The sequence below is a fragment of the Oncorhynchus clarkii genome, chromosome 10 (assembly GCF_045791955.1).
Source record: "Oncorhynchus clarkii lewisi isolate Uvic-CL-2024 chromosome 10, UVic_Ocla_1.0, whole genome shotgun sequence".
Lineage (NCBI taxonomy): Eukaryota > Metazoa > Chordata > Actinopteri > Salmoniformes > Salmonidae > Oncorhynchus > Oncorhynchus clarkii.
This window is the reverse complement of record NC_092156.1, coordinates 14279932-14306795: the sequence shown is the minus strand read 5'-3', so window position 1 is coordinate 14306795 and position 26864 is coordinate 14279932. Positions and strand designations below refer to the sequence as shown.

At 42.0% G+C, this 26864-nt stretch overlaps 1 protein-coding gene across 1 annotated transcript in view; it reads left to right on the top strand.

The window, feature by feature from the left end:
• Window positions 1–26864, top strand: part of LOC139419443 (follistatin-related protein 4-like) — a 232967-nt gene that overhangs the window by 20982 nt on the left and 185121 nt on the right. Inside the window, exons 2-3 of the mRNA XM_071169392.1 lie at window positions 3709–3853; window positions 15719–15752. Of these exons, the coding sequence (XP_071025493.1) occupies window positions 3719–3853; window positions 15719–15752 (169 nt within the window). The 5' untranslated portion in view covers window positions 3709–3718. The remainder of the gene's footprint in view (window positions 1–3708; window positions 3854–15718; window positions 15753–26864) is intronic.

Below are 26864 nucleotides of genomic sequence, written 5' to 3'. Positions count from 1 at the left end.
AGTCAAGGACCATATCACCTCCACCCTACCTGACACCCTAGACCCACTCCAATTTGCTTACTGCTCCAATAGGTCCACAGACGACGCAATCGCAACCACACTGCACACTGCCCTAACCCATCTGGACAAGAGGAATACCTATGTGAGAATGCTGTTCATCGACTACAGCTCAGCATTTAACACCATAGTACCCTCCAAACTCGTCATCAAGTTCGAGACCCTGGGTCTCGACCCCGCCCTGTGCAACTGGATACTGGACTTCCTGACGGGCCGCCCCCAGGTGGTGAGGGTAGGTAACAACATCTCCACCCCGCTGATCCTCAACACTGGGGCCCCACAAGGGTGCGTTCTGAGCCCTCTCCTGTACTCCCTGTTCACCAACAACTGCGTGGCCATGCACGCCTCCAACTCAATCCTCAAGTTTGCGGACGACACTACAGTGGTAGGCTTGATTACCAACAAGCCTACCAATTACCGACGAGACGGCCTACAGGGAGGAGGTGAGGGCCCTCGGAGTGTGGTGTCAGGAAAATAACCTCACACTCAATGTCAACCAAACAAAGGAGATGATTGTGGACTTCAGTAAACAGCAGAGGGAGCACCCCCCTATCCACATCGACGGGAGAGTAGTGGAGAAGGTAGTACACATCACGGACAAACTGAATTGGTCCACCCACACAGACAGCGTTGTGAAGAAGGCGCAGCAGCGCCTTTTCAACCTCATGAGGCTGAAGAAATTTGGCTTGTCACCAAAAGTACTCACAAACTTCTACAGATGCACGATCGAGAGCATCCTGTCGGGCTGTATCACCGCCTGGTAAGGCAACTGCTCTGTCCACAACCGTAAGGCTCTCCAGAGGGTAGTGAGGTCTGCACAACACATCACCGGGGGCAAACTACATGCCCTCCAGGACACCTACACCACCCGATGTCACAGGAAGGCCATAAAGATCATCAAGGACAACAACCACCCGAGCCACTGGATGTTCACCCCGCTATCATCCAGAAGGCGAGGTCAGTACAGGTGTGTCCAAGCAGGGACCGAGAGACTGAAAAACAGCTTCTATCTCAAGGCCATCAGACTTAAACAGCCACCACTAACATTAAGTGGCTGCTGCCAACATACTGACTCAACTCCAGCCACTTTAATAATGGAAATTGATGGGAATTGATGTAAAAATTTATCACTAGCCACTTTAAACAATGCCACTTAATATAATGTTTACTTACCCTACATTACTCATCTCATATGTATATGTATATACTGTACTCTATATCATCTACTGCATCTTGCCATCTTTATGTAATACATGTATCACTAGCCACTTTAAACTATGCCACTTTATGTTTATATACCCTACATTACTCATCTCATATGTATATACTGTACTCTATGCCATCTACTGCATCTTGCCTATGCCGTTCTGTACCATCATTCATTCATATATCTTTATGTACATATTCTTTATCCCTTTACACTTGTGTGTGTATAAGGTAGTAGTTGTGGAATTGTTAGGTTAGATTACTCGTTGGTTATTACTGCATTGTCGGAACTAGAAGCACAAGCATTTCGATACACTTGCATTAACATCTGCTAACCATGTGTATGTGACAAATAAAAATTTGATTTGATTTATCTGCTGTGGTGACCCACCAGGGACACGAAGCAAATGGGCAAGCCATCCAAGCATTGTAAAAACAATACAGGGAGGCAATCCCCTTGGTAGCCTTTTTCTGTGCTATGAAGACATCCGTCAGTGAAGGTGCTTTCCGAACCTGCTGCAGCTGCAGACTCATGATATTTCTCCACTAGTAGGATTGGAGTTTTTATTACAAAGAAAGCCCTTCTCGGTTGCATTGGTTTGGGGCAGCAAACACACACCACTACTGTCACAGATGTTATTTTTCTTTTTGGACTTCCCCCCTCCCCTCCCCTCCTCTGCAGTGCCTTGCAGGGTGGAAAGGCACTGAAAGGAGACTTACTGTCGCTACAGGCCTGTGCCATTTATAATTACAACAGTGTGCTGTGGCAGTGCCTAGGACCGGCTGATGACTTGCATTTGTATTGTTGCTTGTCTGGTGGCCCTTACCATTGGAGCTGCACGCGAGCTAGCGAGGCGGCCGGCTGCAGGCTAAAAAAGGAAGTGCCGATGACAGGAGCGTATGAATGAAGCAGATAATCTGCCGCCTGTGGACAGGATCAGTTGGCACAGGAAGGCCTCTGGGGCTGCATGCCTGTACTGCTGTCATGAGATATATTCACCAGGACACACCAAGACACAGCAGGCAGCAGCAGAGGTAGAGGTAGGCTAGGTGTACTGGAGGTACACCCTGAATACAACAAAATGGCAATGCATGTGTTAGGTTTACAGCCATGCAATGGTTCTGACAACAAATAACTAATGTGTAGTAGAGTATTAAACAGGAGGTGTCAAGTATTTTGATTCTTGTTTGTACCCTACCCAAGGTCAAGCATACAAATGCTTTTTGAATTGTTCTTCTGTCAAATATATATTAAAATTGTATATCCTTTTAGCATTTTGAGGAACTTTAAAATAATTTAGGCTTTAGGTGGAACAAAAAGTAGCAGGCTAGACAAATCTGAATGTGCCAGCTGATTAGTATGCTGCTTGAATAATCACTTTTCCCTAAAGTTTGTTCTCTTTATGAATAGAAAAATGTACCTAGAAGCCACTTAGCTTTTTGGTCTTAATTTAAGGTCAGGCGTTACATTTTATGACTTTGTGGCTGTTCTAGATAGTGATCACTCTGCAGAGCTGCCTCCATAACAAGATTCATGAGGAAAAAACTCTAACCTGCCCCTGGCGGAGCTGACGTCACTGCAGCAGCACATTAACAAACTGACTGGCAGATCTCTTTTGTTGATTCATTTCACAAGGGCAAGCTCTCCTCTCCCCTCCCCTCCTCTCCTCTCCACTTCTCCTCTCCTCTCCTCTCCACTTCTCCTCTCCTCTCCTCTCCTCTCCTCTCCTCTCCTCTCCTCTCCAATCCCCCTCTCCTCTCCTCTCCTCTACTCTCCAATCCCCCTCTCCTCTCCTCTCCTCTACTCTCCAATCCCCCTCTCCTCTCCTCTCCTCTACTCTCCAATCCCCCTCTCCTCTCCTCTCCTCTCCTCTCCTCTCCTCTCCTCTCCTCTCCTCTCCTCTCCTCTCCTCTCCTCTTTTCTCTCAGAATCCATCGGCCATGGAATTTGGTCCTCGCTCTACAGCCTGAGTGTGTTTACATAGTATAGACCTATACATGGTTGCCGGGAACACTGTTTATTCTTTCATGGCAATATGACAGTTTGGAGAGTCACATCACCAAAAAATTAAGCAGAAGGCTCCTCAGCTCTAAATAAGTGCATCTTATACAGATTAATGAGTTGAGGTGATGGTAAATTAGTATGGCTATGAACCTATGAAAGAGGGACCTGCTCTGTACTGTGTTGTACTGCACTATACTGTTGTAATGCACTGTATAATGCTATACTGTACTGTTCTGTGCTGTGGTATACTCTTCTGTGCTGAACTGTGCTGTGTTGTACTGTGCTGTGCTGAACTGTGCTGTATTGTACTGTGCTGTACTGTGTTGTACTGTACTGTACTGTACTGTACTGTTTTATGGCACACTATAATATGAGTGAAGGGCAGCAGTCAGTCAGGGGCAGCGGTGTGACAGTTGTTGTCATGTTCTTTTTCCTGACAGACTGACACTGATGGGCTTGCTGTGTATTTGGGCACTTCCTGTCCTGCTCGGAGCCTCTGTCTCTGTCTGCTGGCTGACTGAAGGGCGGAGGAGCATGGATACAGCAAACAGACCAGAGAACCCCTCCCAGGGACCACAGACCAGGGTAAATATACAGTATGCGTCGCTCTCTGTGTATCTCTGCCTCTCTCTCTGTCACTCTGTCTTCTCTCTCTCTCTCGCCCCTCCCTTTCAACCACTCTCCCTCTGTTTCCCTCTCTGTCTCCCTGTTCCTCTGTATAAATCTCTCTGTCTGTGTCTGTTATTCTTCTCTCTGCCTGTTGTGTCTTTAGAAGCCACTCTATATTTGCATCTGTGACTCTCCTCCTCTTCCTCCCTCTTTCACCCTAGTCCCCCATAAATGATTTTATGCTTTGCATGACATAGCTGAAAACAAATGCCATAAAATGAATCCAAACATACATAGCACAATTTTAGGTAATACGGTTGCATGCAGAAAACGGTGAAATACTCTTCCTGCTCAACATGGGCATTTGAGTGTTTGTCTCCTTACGTGGTTCTGCATGTGATCTTGACAGAGGGTTGCTTAGATACCTTGCAATCACAGTCTTCATGCATCTTGCCTGTCTCTCTCTCCACCGAGGAAAGGAGGTTCACTTGGCTGCAGAGTGTGTTCATCAATTACCCCACAAGGACACTCTTTTGTCACACTACCATTTGTCTCTTTGAAATGTTGTTCCAAACAGTTTGCATGTACACACAATTGCATGACAATCACTTCGATGGTGTGGGTTTACTATATAACTTCGAGCCAGACCTAAAAACCCATTAGCTTCCACCCAGCAGTCTCCCCCCACTTTTTTCATGCTGGTCTGGATTCAAGCTAGAGAAGGGAAGTGACATTGCCTGGTCGTAATGAACAGTGTTTTGGTTGAGATGCATGAAGTTCTAATGTGAATTTACACATTAATCACACAGGTGAAGTCATTTGTCAATTGTCCTACAGAGCATTGTCCCAAAGAGCATGTTGTCCCCCCCCAACTCCCACAAACATTCTCCCAATTCTTTGTGAAATTAAGCATGCTGCACCCCCCAAGTCTAATCTCCCAGACTGGCTGGCCCGTCGTGTGACACCGTGCCAAGTTGGCAGCAAGCAGAGGAATCTCATCGCTGAGGTGGTTCTGTTCTGACCTCTTTAAACACTCAATGCAAACAAGACATTCCCAGGCATCCCTATCTAACCCAGGACATGGGAATTCAAAAGTTGTCAATAGGCATTGTAGTTTAAAGTCAACTCTGGGGTGGTGCTGGTGGATTGGACTGCATCAATATACAGCAGAGCAGGAGGCATCAGGAATGAACAAGAAAATAAAGTGTAGTCAGCCTCCCAGGCCAGTATACACCAGAAACAGTGACAAATGTCACTGAAACAATCTATTCTGGCTGGCAGACTGGTAATTTAGGTAATTAACAGGTAATCTCATCAAATTCAATATAACAGCTGTAGACTTTACCTTGAAATGCTTACTTACAAGACTTTTCCCAACGATGCAGAGTAAAAAGCGAAAAAAAAGTAGCAAAGAATAATATGCAGTGCATTCGGAAAGTATTCAGACCCCTCAACTTTTTCCACATTTTGTTACTTTAGAGCCTTATTCTAAAATTGATTAAATAGTTTTTTCACCCTCATCAATCTACACACAATACCCCATAATGGCAAAGCAAAAACAGTTTTTTTTTCATTTTTTCAAATGTATTAAAAATAAAAAACTTTAATATCACATTTACATAAGCATCCAGACCTTTTACTCAGTACTTTGTTGAAGCACAATTGGCAGTGATTACAGCCTCGATAATTCTTGGGTATGACGCTACAAGCTTGGCACACCTGTTTTTGGGGAGTTTCTCCCGTTCTTCTCTGCAGATCCTCACAAGCTCTGTCAGGTTGGAAGGGGAGCGTTGCTGCACAGCTATTTCCAGGTCTCTCCAGAGATGTTAGATTGGGTTCAAGTCCGGGCTCTGGCTGGGCCACTCAAGGACATTCAGAAACTTGTCCCGGAGCCACTCCTGGATTGTCTTGGCTATGTGCCAGGGTCGTTGTCCTGTTGGAAGATGAACCTTCGCCTCAGTCTGAGGTCATGAGCGCTCTGGAGCAGCTTTTCATCACAGATCTTTCTGTACTTTGCTCCGTTCATCTTTCCCTCAAACCTGACTAGTCTCCCAGTCCCTGAAAAACATCCCCACAGCATGATACTGCCACCACCATGCTTCACCATTGGGATGTGACACTTGGCATTCAGGCCAAAGAGTTCAATCTTGGTTTCATCAGACCAGATAATCTTGTTTCTCATGGTCTGAGAGTCCTTTAGGTGCTTTGTGGCAAACTTCAAGCGGGCTGTCATGTGTCTTATACTGAGGAGTGGCTTCCGTCTGGCCACTCTACCATAACGGCCTGATTGGTGGAGTGCAGCAGAGATGGTTTTCCTTCTGGAAGGTTCTCCCATCTTCACAGAGGAACTCTGGAGCTCTGTCAGAGTGACCTTCAGGTTCTTGGTCACCTCCCTGGCCAGCTCTAGGAAGAGTCTTGGTGGTTCCAAACTTTTTCCATTTAAGAATGATGAAGGCCACTGTATTCTTGGGGACCTTCAATGCTGCAGAAATGTTTTGGTACCCTTCCTCAGATCTGTGCCTCAACACAATCCTGTCTCGGAACTCTACTGACAATTACTTCGACTTCATGGCTTGGTTTTTGCTCTGACATGCACTGTCAACTGTGGGACCTTATATAGACAGTTGTGTGCCTTTCCAAATCATGTCCAATCAATGTAATGTACCACAGGTGGACTCTAATCAAGTTGTAGAAACATCTCAAGGATGATCAATTGAAACAGGATGCACTTGAGTTCAATTTCGAGTCTTATAGCAAAGGGTCTGAATACTTATGTAAATAATATATTTCCGTTTTTTATTTGTAATACACTTGCAAAAATGTCTACAAACCGTTTTTCGCTTTGTCATTATAGGGTATTTTTTGTCGATTTATTAGGATTTATTTTTAGAATAAGGCTGTTACGTAACAAAATGTGGAAAAGTAAAAGGGTCTGAATACTTTCTGAATGCACAGTGCAGTGAAAATGTTTTTGCCTCCTTTCTGATTTTGTCTGTTTTTGCATATTTTCAACACTGAATGTTATCAGATCTTCAACCAAAACCTAATATTAGATAAAGGGAACCTGAGTTGACAATTTTTTTCAATACTTATTTTATTTCATTAACAAAGTTATGCATCACCCAATATCCCTTTGTGAAAAAGTAATTTCCCCCTTACACTCAATAACTGGTTGTGCCACCTTTAGCTGCAATGATGCAACCGAATTTTGGCCCACTATTGCATGCAAAACTGCCTTAACTCACTGACATTTGTGGGTTTTCAAGCATGAACTGCTCCTTTCAAGTCCTGATACAACATTTCAATTGAGATTAGGTTTGGAATTCGACTTGGACATTCCAAAACTTCTAATTTGTTGCTTTTTAACCATTTTCATGTCGACTTGTGTGTTTTGGATCATTGTCTTGCTGCATGACCCAGCTGCGCTTCAGCTTCAGCTCACAGACGGATGGCCTGACATTCCTCCGTAGAATTCTCTGATACATAGCAGAATTCATGGTTCATTCTATGAAGGCAAGTCGTCCAGGTCCTGAGGCTGCAAAGCATCCCCAAACCATCACACTACCACCACCATGCCTTTGGTATGAGGTTCTTACTGTGCAATACAGTGTTCGGTTTTCATCAGACATAATGGGACCCATCTCGTCCAAGTTTGCCAAAAATAAAATGGATGATCATCAAGACTCTTGCAAGAATGTTCTATGGACAGATGAGTCAAAAGTAAAACTTTTTGGATGACATGGGTCCCATTATGCCTGGCGAAAACCATTCTTGGCGCTCCGGTACCACTTGCCATGTGGAGTGAACAGTCTACGGCTTGGGTGGCTAGGTTCTTTGACAATTGTCCTGGCCTTCCTCTGAGCTCAGCCCCAGTGATGTACTGGGCCGTCCGCGCCATGCAATCGAGGGCGATGCAGTTGCCATACCATTCAGTAATACAGCCAGTCAAGATGCTCTCAGTGGTGCAGCTGTAGAACTTTTAGAAGATCTGAGGGCCCATGACAAATATTTTCAACCTGCTGAAGGGGAAGAGTTTTTATTAGCCAATGCCCGTCACAGGATCAGGTCTATCTTACAGGCTTTGCAGCTCCGAAGTAGCCTAGGCTACTAGTGAAGACAGACACATCGGGGATGCAACGGCGCACAACCTTCTTATCCAATTCCTATGCGCATATTGAAGATGTGACAAGAACATTCCACATTTACTTTTTTGTCAGCCAACAAGATGAGTAACGAACAACAAAAGCACTATCCAATGTCAATCTACTCTTCCCCAAAGTAGAAAAGTTGACCTGGTCAGATTGTTATTCTGTACTAGAAATACATGTTCCAAATAGACTCTGGGACAGTTGTGGGATGATAGATCCCAAATTAAAACAACCACTGTACATCAAAAAAACAATTTAAAGCAATGAGGCTGATGGAACTGATCAGAACATTTAGCTTTAAATGTTGATAAACTATTAGGCTATTTCTTCACATTATATGCGCAGAAATGTGCACACGGCAGTAAGCTCAAATGTTCCAAAATGCACTATCAGGAAAACACCATTCTCCAAAGCGCACCGCAAATGCAAATTAATGAATTCATAAAAGCGATCGGTTTCATATGACAAAGATAAAAAATATTATTTAGAAATTTAGAAAGAATGAAGATCTAAAGATGCAACAATTATTATGGGTTGTTAACATGACTAGGATTGTGTCTTTGGCTGCTGGACAATGAAAGAAAGTTGAGAACTTGAGAGAAATACTGATTTTAATGGCATATGTTTATAAAATAATCCGGAACACAGTAAGACATGCCTTATAAAATTACAAAAAAACATCTAGGTTTTAAACAATTACTTTTATGGTTAAATAGTTTCAAAATGTCGACTGCCTCTGCTCAGATTGCAAGGTGCACAAAAGGCACTGGCCTTTCTCTCCTATATGAACAGGGTATGACAGAATCAAGCCTTTAGACGTTAATTATCCTACATTAGATTTGTTAAACATGACTGGCGTTTAGCCAATAAATATATGTACTTATAAGTCTCATTAAAATGGGGCTACATTTTCTGGTGCCTCCCTCCTGTCAGCATCGGCCTGGACCTGACTGACTGTAGCCAATATGCATATCACCTACACTTTGACATGTGATTCATCACTCCAGAGAATGTGTTTCCACTGCTCCAGAGTCCAATTACGTTTATGGTTAAATAGTTCAAAATGTTGACTGCCTCTGTTCGGCTTTACACCACTCCAGCCGACGCTTGGCATTGCGCATGGTGATCTTAGGCCTGTGTCCGGCTGCTCGGCCATGGAAACCCATTTTATGTATCTCCCAATCAACAGTTATTGTGCTGACTTTGATTCCAGAGGCAGTTTGGAACTTGGTAGTGAGTGTTGCAACCGAGGACAGGTGATTTTTAAGCAGCTCTAGCCGGGCAACAATTTGACAAACTGACTTGTTGGAAAGGTGGCATCCTATGATGGTGCCACATTGAAAGTCACTGAGCTCTTCAGGATGGACCATTCTACTGACAATATTTGTCTATGGAGATTGCATGGCTGTGTCCTCGATGTTATACACCTGTCAGCCACGGGTGTGTCTGAAATAGCTGAATCCATTAATTTGAACGGTGGTCCCCATACTTTTGACCATGTAGTGTATTTTACATGATAAGACCACACAGAGAGCCAGAGATAATTACAGACAATCTGAATCAACCAAAAGTTGAAAGTTAACAAAATTCTGGTTGTTTACTGGTAAACATGGAAAGGTTCCAGTAATATGCCCTCCCTTTGTAACCCTATGCAAGTTTAAAACAGAGATAGCTGTACATTTTCCTCAGGACCATCTTTAGGTAATTGCTGGGTAAATAATGAGCTGATAAATGCCAGGCAGAGCCGCCATTGTCCTGGTGATAGGCCATCAGCCACCATGATAGGCCATCAGGCCACCTGGCTCTTGCAGGGTCAGCCATAAGGCATCAGGCATCAGGCATCAGTCTCCTTCTCTCTCAATTTCCCATTCCAACCTCTGCTATCATGGAACCTCACATAACAGCCTCACAGCTCGCAAAGCCATATCTCAGAATCCAATTCACTCTGCATTTGAATATTTTTTTACCTTCTGGATTATAAACATGATTCAGTCCATAGAGAGAGGGATAGGAATAAACTAGAAGAATGAGGAGAGTATGGAAAATAGGAAATATGATGGAGGCGGTATTGAGGATACAGGGGAAAGATAAGGATGGAGAGCGGGGGAAATTGGGCAACTGGGAGGTTTGAGATTAGCATGACGAGAGTTTGGGACTATAAGGTTCTATCTGCAAAAAGATTATTCTGAGATAATTGGCTTTACAATTCTGAAGCCCCATTCTGTTTGAATGGTGTCAGCTATTTTTTATCTTGTATTCTTTTGAACTTAATAACATGAATTTGGGAATTCAGAATACTATATAGGTAGATGACATTGATAAGAACAATGATATGTCAATAACTACATTTGGAAAAAAATTCAGATAGAACCTAATAGTCCCAAGCTCTCGAGATGCACTCGTTTTTGTTTAACCCACTCAAGTTTGTAGTCAAGTCCTCAAGATCTGTGACCTAGAGGGAATTCACACAGACGTCTCTATTGTGACACTTACAGTGGTATCTGCACGTAAATCTGAATGAAATGGAGTCCATTTGGGGCAATCATTGGTGAAGACAAGGTTGTTTTACCACTATGGTACTTACAGATGATGATATGCACTTTGAGTGACTTTATGTTGCTTTTCTCAGCTTCTGAAGAGGCCAATATATCTCTGTTCAGGCTTGTGTTCTTTTCTCAGCTAGCTTTGTACTAAAATAGCTAATAGCAGAAACAAATTGACTCAACAGATTACATCTGCTATAAATACATTTGATTTGATTACATACAGCACCTGTGCACTCTTTTGAAACATGTGATTTGTGAAAGCAACAACACTTCAAAACAGTGTAATCAGTCATATCTATCAAGTGAGAATAAAGTGAAGCTTAGTGATATTTCCCTTGGATAATATAGACTGGACAACTGTATAGCTTAATTCATTTGTAATGAACCCAAACAATTATGGTTCTTCATTTTGATCAATAAGTCAAATAAATTCAACAAAAACATGTACAGTATGTTGTCTCTTCAAAGACTCCCTGGAAAACAGTAGATAATCCTGGCTATATATATATATATATATATATAACTTTTTTTATAACATAAACTTAGGGCTCTATTCGATCCGCATCGCAAAAGTTCGGTTTTACAGTGTGATTGATATTTAAAGGCAATGTTCCCGCTTTAGAGAAGACTGCATTCACGGTGAACGCTGCATATGTCAGCTCAATCAGAAATGACCTTTACATTTCTATTGTGGGATTTGTAACGTGTTGGATCTATTAGCTAGAGTCTATTAAACTTAACATAAAGGTGTGGTGTAGTGTGATGTTCAATTAATCCACATTAATTACACAAGTTCACTAGTAGAACTAACTACGCTGCAGAACCTGTCAGATAAAATCATGCAAATAGGCATTTTCCCCAGTTAATGCAAACATTGTTTATAGGTCATCCATTACAACACAATGACTATTTACACCCAGAGCCATTACATTAAGTAGGTCTCCATCTCATTCTCACGCTGGGGCTGTTTCATGGGGGAAAGTTGTCATATCACGAGTAGAGCGGCCTGGGTACGTGGCTCCGTATTAGCAGTGAGCCTGCATCCTCTCTCTCAGCCTGACCCGTCTTGCCCTCCACTAGGAAAGCGATTATCCCTTTTATTAGGGAAAATCTGGGCATGTAAAAATCTCTTGAAAACTCAGTGGGACTCTGTTGTCTCCCTCCGTCTTTGGAAGTACAGCAATGTAATTACAATGAATAGAAACACTTAAGAGGATAAATCACGGCAGTAAATATCAGGGAAAGCATGCAGCATGACTCCCGACACTCCTACTAACCACACAAACCACACTACTAACCACACAAACCACACTACTAACCACACAAACCACACTACTAACCACACAAACCACACTACTAACCACACAAACCACACTACTAACCACACAGATGGAATGCAGGGGGAAATTAGAATTCACGGGAAAGTAATTTGTCAGTTGAGATTTGCCAGAATTTTCAGCTGCAGGAAAGTTTTTGCTTAACTTTAGGATTTGTCAAGTCATGTATTGCGTTGTATTCAGCTTTCATCTTCAGACTGGATGTGTTTTTTGCTTATTTTCTGAAAGAGGTGATTGGTGTTTACTGATAGGCACACATACACTTACAGTGCATTCAGAAAGTATTCAGACCCGTTGACTAGTTCCAAAGTTTGTTACGTTACAGCCTTATTCTAAAATTGATTAAATAAAAAAAATTCATCATCAATCTACACATAATATCCTATAATGATAAAGCAAAAACAGGTTTTTCGAAATATTTTAAAAATATATAAAAAAAACAAAAAAATATATAAATACCTTATTTACATAAGTGTTCAGCCCTTTGCTATGAGATTGGGCCCAGGTGCATCCTGTTTCCATTGATCATACTTGAGATTTTTCTACTTGATTGGAGTCCACCTGTGGTAAATCCAATTGATTGGAAATTATTTGGATAGGCACACAACTGTCTATATAAGGTCACACAGTTGACAGTGCATGTCAGAGCAAAAACTAAGCCATGAGTTAAGTAAGGGTCAAATACAATTTTAAAAATTAGGTCGAAGGAATTGTCCGTAGAGCTCCGAGAAAGGATTGTGTCAAGGAACAGACCTGGGGAAGGGTTACAAAAAATGTCGGCAGCATTGAAGGTCCTCAAGAACACAGTGGCCTCCATCATTCTTAAATGGAATAAGTTTGGAACCACCAAGACTCTTCCTAGAGCTGGCCGCCCAGCCAAACTGAGCAATTGAGGCAGAAGGGCCTCAGTCAGGGAGGTGACCAAGAACCCGATGGTCACTCTGACAAAATTACAGAGTTCCTCTGTGGAGATGGGAGGAGCTTCCAGAAGGACAACCATCTCTGCTGCACCTCACCAATCAGGTCTTTATAGTAGAGTGGCCAGATGGAAGCCACTCCTCAGTATAAGGCACATGACTGCTCCTTGAAGTATGCCAAAAGGCACCTAAAGGAGTGAGACCATGAGAAACAAGATTCTCTGGTCTGATGAAACCTAGATTGAGCTCTTTGGCTTGAATGCCAAGCATCACGTATGGAGGAAACCTGCCATCTCTACAGTGAAGCATGGTGGTGGCAGCATCATGCTGTGCGAATGTTTATCAGCGGCAGGGACTGGGAGACTAGTCAGGATTGAGGGAAAGATGAACGGAGCAAAGTACAGAAAGATCTGTGATGAAAACCTGCTCCAGAGTGCACACGACCTCAGACTGGAGTGAAGGTTATCCTTCCAATAGGAAATGACCCTAAGCACACAGCCAAGACAACACAGGAGTGGCTTCGGGACAAGTCTCTGAATGTCCTTGAGGATCCCAGCCAGAGTCCGGACTTGAACCAGATCGAACATCTATGGAGAGACTTGAAAATAGCTGTGCTGCGACCTTCCCCATCCAACCTCACAGAGCTTGAGAGGATCTGCAGAGAGGAATGGGAGAAACTCCCCAAAAACAGGTGTGCCAAGCTTGTAGCGTCATACCCAAGAAGACGCAAGGCTGTATTTGCTGCCAAAGGTGCTTCAACAAAGTACTGAGTAAAACTCATTTGCTAAACATTTGTTTTTGCTTTGTCATTATGGGGTATTGGTGTGTAGATTGATGAGAAAAAATGATGTAATCCATTGTAGAATAAGGCTGTAACATAAAGGGGTCTGAATACTTTCCAAAGGCACTGTTAGTGTGTTGTGTGCCCGTCAGTTGACATCAATGATTTTCCCCATTTCCGAACTGATTTCACATTAACATACCAGACACATTCTTAGCTTTGTGTGCTAGCTTTGTTTGAATTTAACCTAATATACCCATGGCAATTGACAGCTTTTCTCTATTTCATCTCCATACATTGTGGGTATCCAAATAAGGTTCATATTGTCTAGTCTGCTCTTCCTTATCAGAGTCTAATGGCTGCCAGCATGGCTCTGTGTATACAGTCGTCTGTGTGCTGAGTCTAACTAGCCGAGCTGGCACAGGTTGGCTTAAATGAAAGCTTAAATGAAAGCGAGCATATGGAGGTTTGAATGAGAGTGGCTGCACAGCACCCTTATAGGAGAGGAACAGAGGCATACGAGAGGCATATATTCTACCAGCATCCATTGCAGCACAGCTTGGGCTGAGTTACCTTGCTGTTACAGTTGTGCCTCTCCCAAAAATATGTGTGCATGGATGCTGTATGATGTTCAATTGAATCTAGTCAGGGAGTTTAAATGGGAGCCAAACGGCAGAAAAACACACAGATATTAGCTAGCTGATTGAGTCTAGGCCTAGAGCAGTGTTCTGTCGCTCTTTGTCTGCTCTGTGTTTTCTCAGTGGTTCACAACGCAGTGACAGTCTCTAATCAACTGAATAAACAGGACCCTCTTGAAATGATAGAAAGGAAGGCATCTGATCAGTGCAAACGCTTTGCTCTGCCATGATGAGGACGCACGTCTGCAATTAAAACAGGCAGATGGCATGAAAGAGGAGGGTTTGACTTGGCCCAAATCTCTGTAATCACACGGAAGCACATTCTGTTGAAAGGCAGCAGTGTTTCTTCAGAAAGTCTCCAAAGTCCAAGGGCTCTCTGCGGTTGCCAAGAAGGCTATCAGACACATACGCTTTATCAGTCAAGCTCATTACAAGCCAGATTTAGTGTGAGGGACGCTAGTTGTCACATCGCTTCAATTAACAGCTGTCATGTAGAGATGTAAGAGGAGGCATTGTTTTGGTTTCATGCTCTGTGTGAGGACTCACAGAAAATGAATGCTGTATTGCCTACATACTATACAAAAGCTCCAGACTGTATGCCAAATGTATTGTGTATTGGCAACAGAGACCAGCTATTTCCACACAGGTGGTAAAAGCAGTGAGACATTATTTATGAAATGCTAACCAGATATCCGTCTTTCTAGATACTAAGGTTAAGCTAGTTTGATGGTACAGTACAAATGGTATAGTAGGTAGCAAGTATTCATTTAGGCTTCCTCACTGTGACCCTTCAGAATGATTCCCATCTATTTCAATTCCCCTACTCTTATTGTGTTTGGCCACTTTAATTATGCAGATATCTTAGCCTGGGAGTTGGGGATGTATAGATGTAGGATCTTAATTTGTGCCAGTTTGCTATAGCAGGAAAACAAACATACAGCAACAGGAAACGTGAATAATTTTGTGGATGATAATTAATAAAAAAAATTTGTAAGCGAAAATCAAGTCTTAAATTTCAAAGTGGAAATCACAAACTTCAGTAGCCTTTTTAAACCTCAAGTTTAACATTTCCTGCATTATATAAAAGTTATCCTGCAACAGGGTGATCAAATTACGATCCCACATCTGTACATAATCCGAGCATCTGCTCGGAGAAGCCCAACGTGGTCTTTGCACTGCGGATAAATATGAACTTTACAGGCATGGTGCTTCTTGCTTCTTGAGCTATATACACCATCCTGACAGATATCCAGGCAAACAGAGATGACACCTGCCATCTTGTAGTCTTGACAAATGACATTTTCCGAAAAGGATGAATGAATATACTCTGGAAACAGTGTGAAACCTTTCTCACTTCTACTGGTCTTTTCTCAAAGAGGAAAACACACATTACATGTGGCCCAATATTGTGATAAGAAGAACAGACAGCTTTTGTCTGAGACTAATAGTAACACCTTGTGTTGTCTCTTTGCAGAAGAGTGGACATGCTGACGGGTTGGCTGATCCATGTAAGTAGCCTTACTGTAATCAATCAAACTGCATCACTTAAATACAGTATGTTATGCAATGACAAAAACCTTTCATGTTGGCATGGGTTATGTGAACAGCATTCATAGTACATTCTATAGAAGCCCTCTTTGGTGAAAGTACTCAGAGAAACCTGTCTCTTTTCAAGGTTTTACACACAGTATCAAACCTGCTTATACACGGTTGGTACACTGTGTAGTAACTTCCTCATGTTCTGTTGTGTTCAAGATGGTATTTTAAAAGAATATGATGTCTTCCTGTTTTGTGAGCTATCATTATTGCCGTTGCCTGTTTTTGGTATGTGTGTGTGTGTATGTTTGTGAGTGTGCATGCACATGCACACGTGCATGTGTACCGGTATTCTATTCTTATGAGATTCAATGTGTTGCATCAATTGATGTCGAGGCACTACTGTACCCTACTGTAATCACATCTGTGCTGAGACGTGTTCGGTGCTACAGGCCTCTGCGTCTGCAGTGATGTTGTGGAAGTTATATTACTGACTGGGATATTCCAGGAAGATGTAGTGCCAGGTCTCAGTAATGTCATGCTCTTAATATTTTCAATTTAAGGATCTCTATTCCACACTGCTTTATGTAGTGCAGCCAATCTCACTGCGCATTGGAATGTAATATTCAAACTGTGGTTTCTCGTACAGTATTTGTTGCTGATTTATTGGTTGTTGCCCTCACAGCTCCTCTTTTGTGCATTCGAGCATGCAGGCTGGGTTCTTGACCTTAGAGTGTTAGAGCAAAGGGCAATTGGCCGGAGGTAAGGAGACAACACATCCTGAGTAACAACATTCTTCCTTGCCATTTAAGAACAAAGCAAGTGTGTTAGAATGTGTTGAAATTATTCACATGGTGTGGTGATCCATCCGTCTCCTGGGACTAATTATTCACTGTTTGTTTGTATGCTAAACTCCCCAAAAACAAGCAAGTGCTCTTTCTTGTCCTTATTCCTCATTCTCCTTGGAAGGGAATGACTGCAGATAGATCTCTCTCTCTCTCTCTCTCTCTCTCTCTCTCTCTCTCTCTCTCTCTCTCTCTCTCTCTCTCATTCTGTGTCTGTCTGTCTCACCCTTTGGCTAACTGCTGCCTCGGTCTCTCCTCCCTCTTCTCGTTCTCACTCTCTCTGCGTTGTTTTTATTGTCGTGTCTGTGATCCTCACTTGGAGACGACGACATTAATCAAATTGCCCTAGTTTTTCTTGAGAGATGCCAACGTTACCTGTGAAAATTGCAGCGGTGCAAACATGGCACGGCGGTCTTGAGCCAGCTCAGACAGAAGTCATAAATAAATTACATTTTACCGGCTAGCAGCACACAACAAGCAGGCCAGTTTGTAAAAAGAACAGAAACAGAATGTTTAGGTAATATGCAGAATTGAATATTGTCAATTTAGCTTATGAATAAGTGGTGATTAATTTAGCCTTGAGTGCCTAATTTATTAATTAAACAATGGGAAGTCAAACCAAGTTAAGCGGCCCTGTGGTTCATTTAGACAGTAATTGGGTGGGAATTAGGTAGGGCAATGCAGACCGAGTGACTCTAACAAACTGTGAAAGCCTGGAGAGGTAGGGGCAGGAGAGGAGAGGAGTAAGGAAGGACAAGAGAATAGACGAAGAGACTATCCTCACAGATACCAAGGTGGGAGAGCTTCATCATTAAACCACAGATCCAGATAACCTATCACCATTTAAATTCCACATATATTATTTCTTCAAAGCCTTTACACATAAAAATAATTTGAAAGGAATGCGAAGAGTGTTATTGCTCCAAAATGTCTTGTTTCGTCTCTTAATTTGCAGCTCCCGTTTTTCTATACTGTGTAGGAGTTCTCAGTGAGCATTGGAAATACATCAGGGGCCGGGCGCGCCATTGCATGCAAATAACATGCGTTTTCTCTGTGGCCTTCAATTAAACTCTGAGATTTAAGAGCGCTCCAGACATACGGACACTCAGGCTCTACCTCAAAGAGTCATCTCTAATAATTAAAACTGTCGCTAAGGATCATTTCACTTCTGACAGTTTTAAGTCACTAACAGATAGCCAGCCATGTGATAAATCTCGAAGAAATATGATTTCATTATGTCGAAGAACAATAAAGATTACTTAGTGTGGAGTTCATAAAATACAGGGCAGAAATCCCTCAGCCATCAGAAACTTAATCAAAATTGTTAAATATAATAGCCTTTTGTAAAATGCCTCCACCTCATAGACTTATAAATAAGTCCTCCAAATGGCTGCAGAAGTACTCCTGCTACACCGAGTTGTGATTTGCCCCATAAATGTCCTTATTTCTTAGTCCCTCCTCAGTCCATTCTGATCGAGCTCAGGAATTACGACCAAACCCCAGCGTCCCTATAATCAAATCAAGGAGTAGGTACAGTTCCCCTTCCGTACTTTGATTTGAATTGTGCCAAAAGCGTAAGCTCTGTACTTAGCGTGCCCTGAGATCCAGTTGAAGGGCTTAAGGAGGGCATATCATACTCTCTGGGGATTTGAAGAGCCTTGCAGTGTCACTCTGAATAACACTTTACTCTGACTGGGGAGAACTGGGAAGAACGTTGCAGTGTTACTTTAAGCTGGTGATATTAACACCAAACATGCTAAGATTGCAAAGAGGAAAGGGGGAAAACAACACAAAGAGAGAGAAGTTATTTTAACCCTTAAGAGTCTAAGCTCTGTCCAAGCCAAGGGGGGGGGGGTCATACCAAGGATCCTTTTTCTATTTGACCCCTTTAAGTAAATAAAGATCAGGAAACATGTATATATATATATATTTTTTAAACATGTATTTAACCCCATGTTTTTGGCACTAAACAGTCTCCATGGGAGGCCTGTGGGTATCCGGGAGCCTAAACAACAGAACAACCAACATAGAGGCGTCATAATAATCTGTAGGCCAAAGCGTTCGGACGCTTCAGGCGATTTTGTGAGAAGAACGATTTTCAGGATGTCTCATGGTCTGACAAACACTGCTCTAGCTCTGTCACCTTTGGGCCCCAACATATTCGGGTGTGGAAGGGAATGAAATTGTTGGCCAGTTAGCCAAAAGAGCTTTGAAACAAGATATCATTTATATTAATGTTCCACTACGTAGAGGTGAGGCCAAATGTAAGATTAGAGCCATTTTGATCATGTGTGGCAGAAGAGATGGGACTCTGAGCGCAAAGGCCGGCATTTATATGCCATCCAAAGAAGAGGGGCGGAGGGGTATGCCTTATGATTAACGAGACGTGGTGTGATCATAACAACATAACATAACAACATACAGGAACTCAAATCCTTCTGTTCACCTGACTTAGAATTCCTCACAATCAAATGTTGACCGCATTATCTACCAAGGGAATTCACTTCGATTATAATCACAGCCGCATATATTTCCCCCCAAGCAGACACATCGATGGCCCTGAACGAACTTTATTTGACTCTATGTAAACTGGAAACCACATATCCTGAGGCTGCATTCATTGTAGCTGGGGATTTTAACAAGGCTAATCTGAAAACAAGACTCCCTAAATTCTATCAGCATATCGATTGTGCTACCAGGGATTGATGGGATTGATGGGTTTATAGGTTGCTAGATATTTCATTATACCTTTTGAAATCATAAAAATACCAGCATCATCATGCAATCTCCATGTTGATTGGTTAATTCTCTCTCTATATTGTTAATGTGATTATAGAAATATATAGGTAATTTTATTAATATGGTCAATATAAAGATAATAGCCTGTGTGAATTGAGACATCTGTGAGGTTTTCATAGACGACACTGGGCGAGTATGCTTTAAATGCCAGGATGTCATACTTATTTCAACCTTTCATTTCGTAGAATTCGCTGCACACTATTGCGAAAGAGAAACGTCTTTCCACTTTGTGTTTGATCAGCTAATAATTATAGTATATAAGAGGATGGGCTGGAGCAAAATGAACAAATGGCGAGAAACAACGCAATTAGATGACGCGTTCTCAATATGGGTGAGCCTGGTAAATTGATTTGCTGCTTACTGCATGCATTTATACTAAACCGTACATAATAAATTGTATGTAGTATGATTAGTACAAAGTATGTAATTTTAGTAAGTAGTAGGCAAGACAGATTTCAGACACAGCCAGGTTATGATTAGATATGCATTGACTAACACTGCCTCGTCTCCTGGGTGACATGAACACAGGGTTTTCAGTCTGAACGGTGGCATTACCCCGCAGAGACACTTTTTTTGTACCTTTATCTTGAACTGTATTGCCTGGCTTTATGAGGTGGGAAAATAAACGATTACCTTGAATTCCTATGATGTGCTCCTATTCTCCCTGCTTCTCTGCCTGACGGAGTTCTGACAATAAGTTATTGAGATGGGATCTCATTCGGGCAGCAAGGTCCTCAGAAGCACTTTGTCACTCTGCAAAGGACAAAGTATATTTGCATACCTCAGGGGAAGTGGAAATATTAATAAGATGCTTTCAAGTTGGGTTATATGACTCAGTAAACACATTCTCTGCACAATGCCTGCGTATTCTTTTAGTATCAGAGACACAATGCTATTGAAACAGTAAAAAGGAGTTTTTCTTTGCTGAATGTGTTCATTCACGTTTTGACTGAGACTGATGCTGCTTTTGATCTTATTTACAAGTTGTGTTTCCTAGGGAATATATCTCAAAATGTCCTTCTGAGAAAGTTGTTGCATAGTTTAGCTAGAGCGATTGCTGCATCTATTTAAGTCAAACTCCAAACTCCATATGTAACAAATATGGAAATGCCAGACCTTCAAGTGCAGATGGAATCTTTGCCACCAGCTGTAGATTGCAGCTCTAGACAGAGCAGGCAGGTGTGACAAAGACTTTGCGAATGTTACACTTTGCAAAGTGTGTGCAGGATTTTATTTTCTTTAAATATATTACACTTTGCAAAGACAAAGAGAGTGACTTTGCCTAGCACTCACACTCCACACGGAGTAGGTCATTTTGTTCATAGGGGACAGACAGACCAGCCTCAGGCTGATCGCTTAAGGCTTAGTGAGTGAGCATCACAAACTCAAAACCACTGAATCGTGCTCATGCGAGGTGAAAATGAGTTAATAATATGGTATTTGTATTTCTTACATAATTTTTCTAAATATGGCAAGCAATTACCAGTGTCCTAATTTTGGCAGTCTGGGAGGACACGGGCCTGCCAGAATTCACTCTTTGAAGGTGTGCTTTTAAAATTCAATACACAATTTGTGCTTCTCTGAAGCTCTTTAGCTATATCCTATCCATTTGTGTTCAAGACAAGCCGTAGCATAAAAGCACCCTGGTGCATTTGACAGACGGTCTGACAAACTATGCCTATATTCTACTGAGATTCGTCCTAAAATAACAACATAACATAAAATAACACCATTGTTGTGTTGAATCCTTGCTATGGTACATAATTTGTCTAGTCAAGAGGTTCTATCTGCAAAAAGATGATTCTGAGATAATTGTCTTTAACGTTCAGAACCCCCATTAGTTTGAATGGTGTCAGCAATTTTTTATTGTATTCCTTTGAACTTACAATTCAACATGAATTGGGTTATTTAGAGTACTATATAGGTAGAGAACATTGAACAGAACAAGCCTATGACAATAACAACATTTTTACAAAAAATGTAGATAGTCCCAAGCTCTATAGCTCTATAGTGTCCATACATTTACTGTTTGCAGAGTCTTTGGCCGATAAGACTCCTGGTATGGAAGACAGATGTAGGATCTGAATTTGATCACCCTGTTGCAGGTGTACTTTCCTGCAATGCAGCAAATGTAAAACTTGTAACGTTTATTTCAGGTTTTAAAAGGCTTCTGAAGTTTGTTATTTCCACTTGGAAATGTCAGACTTAATTACGAAAACCCCGACAAAAATGTCCATTAATTATAACCCACATAATAATTCACATTTCCTGTTGCTGCAGGATTACTTTCCTGCTGTATAAAACTGGCTCAAATTAAGATCCTACACCTGTAATAACAAGCTATAGAACCTATACCAGTAGGTGGGTGGCTCCTCTTGAGAGTATATGCGAGTGTCTTTGGAATTAAAACACTGAATTATTTATAACTCGACAAAGAAGCTGGCTTAGGTAGGTAGCAGGGAGAGACAACACCCGCAGCACTAGCAGCAACAATAACTAATGAAGAAGATTGTTTTGCTGGTTATGTCCCAAATAGCATCCCATTCCCTATATAATGCACTACTTTTGACCAAGGACCATATGGCTCTGATCAAAAGTAGTGCCCTATATAGGGAATAGGGTGCCATTTGGGACACACACCCTGTTTGTTTTGAAAGCCTGTGTGGGCTAACAGAGAGCATACAGTACAGAGATGATTAATTATGTGTTCTAGAAGCGAACTATTGAAGCATGCTGAGTGAATGTAAGGACGTTCTCAGGTTCTCCCTTCATCAGCAGATGGTTTACCAGGAATCTGTCTACTTATTTCCGTCTACTTACAGTACAACACAGCAGCATTCAACAGAGTAGTACTGCTCTGCTTGTGGCCCATCAGTGCTTGTAACTCTGCAGTGTTTACTATAATAAGAATGAAACTAACTATAGTTTAGCCAGGGTCTCATGTTATATAGTCTCATTATTGCACAGGTCCACAGGGTTGAGGAGTAAAGGATTACATGTAATGAAAAGACTAACTGTAATCTGTTATGTTCCCAGCAAAAACATTGTAATCAGATTACATATACTTTTGAAAAACTAGATGATTCCTTCTAGGATTACTTTTAAATTCAGAAAGGATGTTTGCGAGAAAAAAAATGGACAACTTTATGTTTTCTCAGTGACATTCAAATCAGCAGTGAAACAAAGTATGTATTTAACAATTCTGACCTGGGAAAGGCTATAGCGGACACGCCTGGTGCCCAAATTGATGACGTATGTCAAGCAGCTGAGAGCTGAGTAGAGACAAATGGATTAGATTCAGTCAGTCGTCCTGATGAACCCTTCCCAGATAGCTAGATTATGCTGACTAGCTGGCAACAAAACAGCAGCATGGCGCTAGTTAAAATTTGTAAATGAAAGTTGTTTATTTCGATGAACGAGGGACCCTAGTCACAAAATCAAGTTAATCTTTTCATTAGTCATATGTACGAGATACAAATGTTATACATCGTCTAATGAAATGCTGACTTGCAGGTTCCTTCTCAAAAATGCAACAACAATAAGAAACAATAAAAGATGAGAATATGAACATAAAGTAAATGACAGAAGAATATAATAAACATGTTAACATTTATTATAATACAGGAAGACAAAATTTATAGTCCAATATTTACACGTGTATTGGGGATGGGGGAAAGTGTATAACTTGAAGTATAATAAGAATCTGGTAGCAACAGTTGTGATGTGTGTGTAGCATGAATCTATATCTGTGCATATGTGGGTGGGGGTGTGTGCATGAGTGAGTGCATGCGTGCTAAGGTGAGGAGAATCAGAGCAGATTGTCAGTCCAGTTCAAGTACTGTATTCAGCAGTCTGGTGGCTTGTAGCTAGAAACTCTCTCTGAGCCTGTTAGTATCAGACCTCACGCTGCGATACTGTCTGCCCGATGGTAAGGGAGAGAGTACAGCTTGTGGCTGGTGTGTGTGGGGTCCTTGATGGTGGGACTTGCGGTCGTGGGATGGAGAAATTCCAGTACCAGGCCGTGATGCAACTGGCCAGGATGCTCTCGATGGTGCAGCGGTAGTATTTGGAGAGGATGCTACTTGGCTTCCTGAGGCACCGTTTAGAGTAAATGTCCTGGATGGGTGGCAGCACGGTCATCTTCACCAACCACTGGAGGGCCTTGCGATCGTGGACGGAGCAATTCCCGTACCAGGCCGTGATGCAACTGGTCAGGACGTTTGTATTTGTATTTATTATGGATCCCTATTAGCTGCCACCAAAGCAGCAGTGTTTTTTTCAATCTGTTTCTTAAATCTAATTTTACTGCTTGCGTCAGTTACTTGATGTGGAATACAGATGTGGAATATATTTTGGATGAGTTCAGAAAAATGTATGTTATTTATCTTTGTGTATAAGATGTACATGTTGGCGCATTGCTGCGGCGACTTGCTTCCATTCAGCTACAAGAGCATTAGTGAAGCCGGGCACTGATGTTGGGCGATTAGGCCTGGCTCGCAGTCGGCGTTCCAATTCATCCCAAAGGTGTTCAATGGGGTTGAGGTCAGTGCTCTGTGCAGTTAAGTTCTTCCACACCGATCTCGACAAACCATTTCTGTATGGACCTTGCTTTGTGCAAGGGGGCATTGTCATGTTGAAACAGGAAAGGTTCCTCCCCAAACTGTTGCCACAAAGTTGGAAGCACAGAATTAGCTAGAATGTCATTGTATGCTGTAGCGTTAAGATTTCCCTTCACTGGAACTAAGGGGCCAAGCCAGAACCATGAAAAACAGCCCTAGACCATGATTCATCCTCCACCAAACTTGACAGTTGGCACTATACATTCAGGCAGGTAGCGTTCTCCTGGCATCAGCCATACTCAGATTTGTCCGTCGGACTGCGAGATGGTGAAGCTTGATTCATCACGCCAGAGAACATGTTTCCGCTGCTCCAGAGTCTAATGGTGGTGAGCTTTACACCACTCCAGCCGACGCTTGGCATTGCGCATAGTGATCTTAGGCTTGTGTGCGACTGCTCGGCCATGGAAACCCATTTCATGAAGCTCCCGACGAACAGTTATTGTGCTGATGTAGCTTCCAGAGGCAGTTTGGAACTTGGTAGTGAGTTTTGTAACCGAGGACAGTCCCGTTCTCTAAGCTTGTGGCCTGCTCCTAGACGTTTTCACTTCACAATAACGGCACTTACAGTTGACCAGGGCAGCTCTAGCAGGGCAGCAATTTGACAAACTGACTTGTAGGAAAGTTACTGAGCTCTTCAGTAAGGCCATTCTACTGTCAATGTTTGTCTATGGATATTTCATGGCTGTGTGCTCGATTTTATACACCTGTCAGGAATGGGTATGGCTGAAATAGCCCAATCCACTCATTTGAAGGGGTGTCCACATACACTGTAAATACAACAGTATGTATAGTATTCAGCTATGCATACAAAAAAGAGAATGTTCCCTTAACCCTCTCTGTGCTGGGATAGGGAAAGAAAAAGAAACATCTTAAGATAATGAGACCTCCCCCAACTGCTTCATCCAAGGGTTGTACCACCCCATCCCTCCCTCCCTTTCTCCTTACCAGGGTTGTACCACCAACCCCACCCCAGAGCTGTCCCCCTCACTCTCCCTCCATCCCAAGAAGGTGCACCTTCCCTATCTCCCTCCTGGAAGTAACTACTACAACCACTAATGCCCATCTAGTGACTTCTTGGCAAACCTGAACCAGGTTTTATATATTTTTTTTTTACATTATTACAGTTGAAGTCGGAAGTTTACATACACTTAAGTTGGAGTCATTAAAACTCATTTTTCAACCACTCCACACATTTCTTGTTAACAAACTATAGTTTCGGCAAGTCGGTTAGGACATCTACCTTGTGCATGACAAGTAATTTTTCCAATAATTGTTTACAGACAGATTATTTCACTGTATCACAATTCCAGTGGGTCAGAAGTTGACTGTGCCTTTAAACAGCTTGAAAAATTCCAGAAATTGATGTCATGGCTTTAGAAGATTATGATAGGCTAATTGACACTATTTAAGTCAATTGGAGGTGTACCTGTGGATGTATTTCAAGGCCTACCTTCAAAATCAGTGCCTCTTTGCTTGACATCATGGGAAAATCCAAAGAAATCAGCCAAGACCTCAGAAAAAAAATTGTAGACCTCCACAGATGAATGTACTTTGTTGCGAAAAGTGCAAATCAATCCCAGAACAACAGCAAAGGACCTTGTGAAGATGCTGGAGGAAACAGTTACAAAAGTATCTATATCCACAGTAAAACGAGTCCTATATCGACATAACCTGGAAAGGACGCTCAGCAAGGTAGAAGCCACTGCTCCAAAACCGCCATAAAAAAGCCAGACTACGGTTTGCAAATGCACACGGGGACAAAGATCATACTTTTTGGAGAAATGTCCTCTGGTCTGATGAAACAAAAATAGAACTGTTTGGCCATACTGACCATCATTATGTTTGGAGGAAAAAGGAGGATGCTTGCAAGCAGAAGAACACCATCCCAACCATGAAGCATGGGGGTGGCAGCGTCATGTTGTGGGGGTTGCTTTGCTGCAGGAGGGACTGGTGCACTTCACAAAATAGATGGCATTATGAGGCAGGAAAAATTATGTGTATATATATTGGAGGAACATCTCAAGACATCAGTCAAGAAGTTAAAGCTTGGTCACAAATGGGTCTTCCAAATGGACAATGACCCCAAGCATACTTCCAAAGTTGGGCAAAATGGCTTAAGGACAACGAAGTCAAGGTATTGGAGTGGCCATCACAAAGCCCTGACCTCAATCCTAAAGAAAATTTGTGGGCAGAACTGAAAAAGCGTGTGCGAGCAAGGATACCTACAAACCTGACTCGGTACCAGCTGTACCAGCTGTGTCAGGAGGAATGGGCCAAAATTCACCCAACTTATTGTGGGAAGCTTGTGGAAGGCTACCTGAAACGTTTGACCCAAGTTAAACAATTTAAAGGCAAGCTACCAAATACTAATTGAGTGTATGTAAACTTCTGACCCACTGGGATTGTGATGAAAGAAATAAAAGCTGAAATAAATCACACTCTCCTATTATTCTAACATTTTACATTCTTAAAATAAAGTGGTGATCCTAACTGACCTAAGGCAGGGAATTTTTTATTTGGATTAAATGTCAGGAATTGTGAAAAACTGAGTTTTAATGTATTTGGCTAAGGTGTATGTAAACATCCGACTTCAACTGTATATATATAAATAATAAACACACACATATATAAACTCAGCAAAAAAGGAAATGTCCTCTCACATTCAACTGCGTTTATTTTCAGCAAACTTAACATGTGTAAATATTTGTATGAACATAACAAGATTCAACAACTGAGACAAACTGAACAAGTTCCACAGACATGTGACTAACAGAAATGGAATAATGTGTCCCTGAACAAAGGGGGGTGGTCAAAAGTAAGT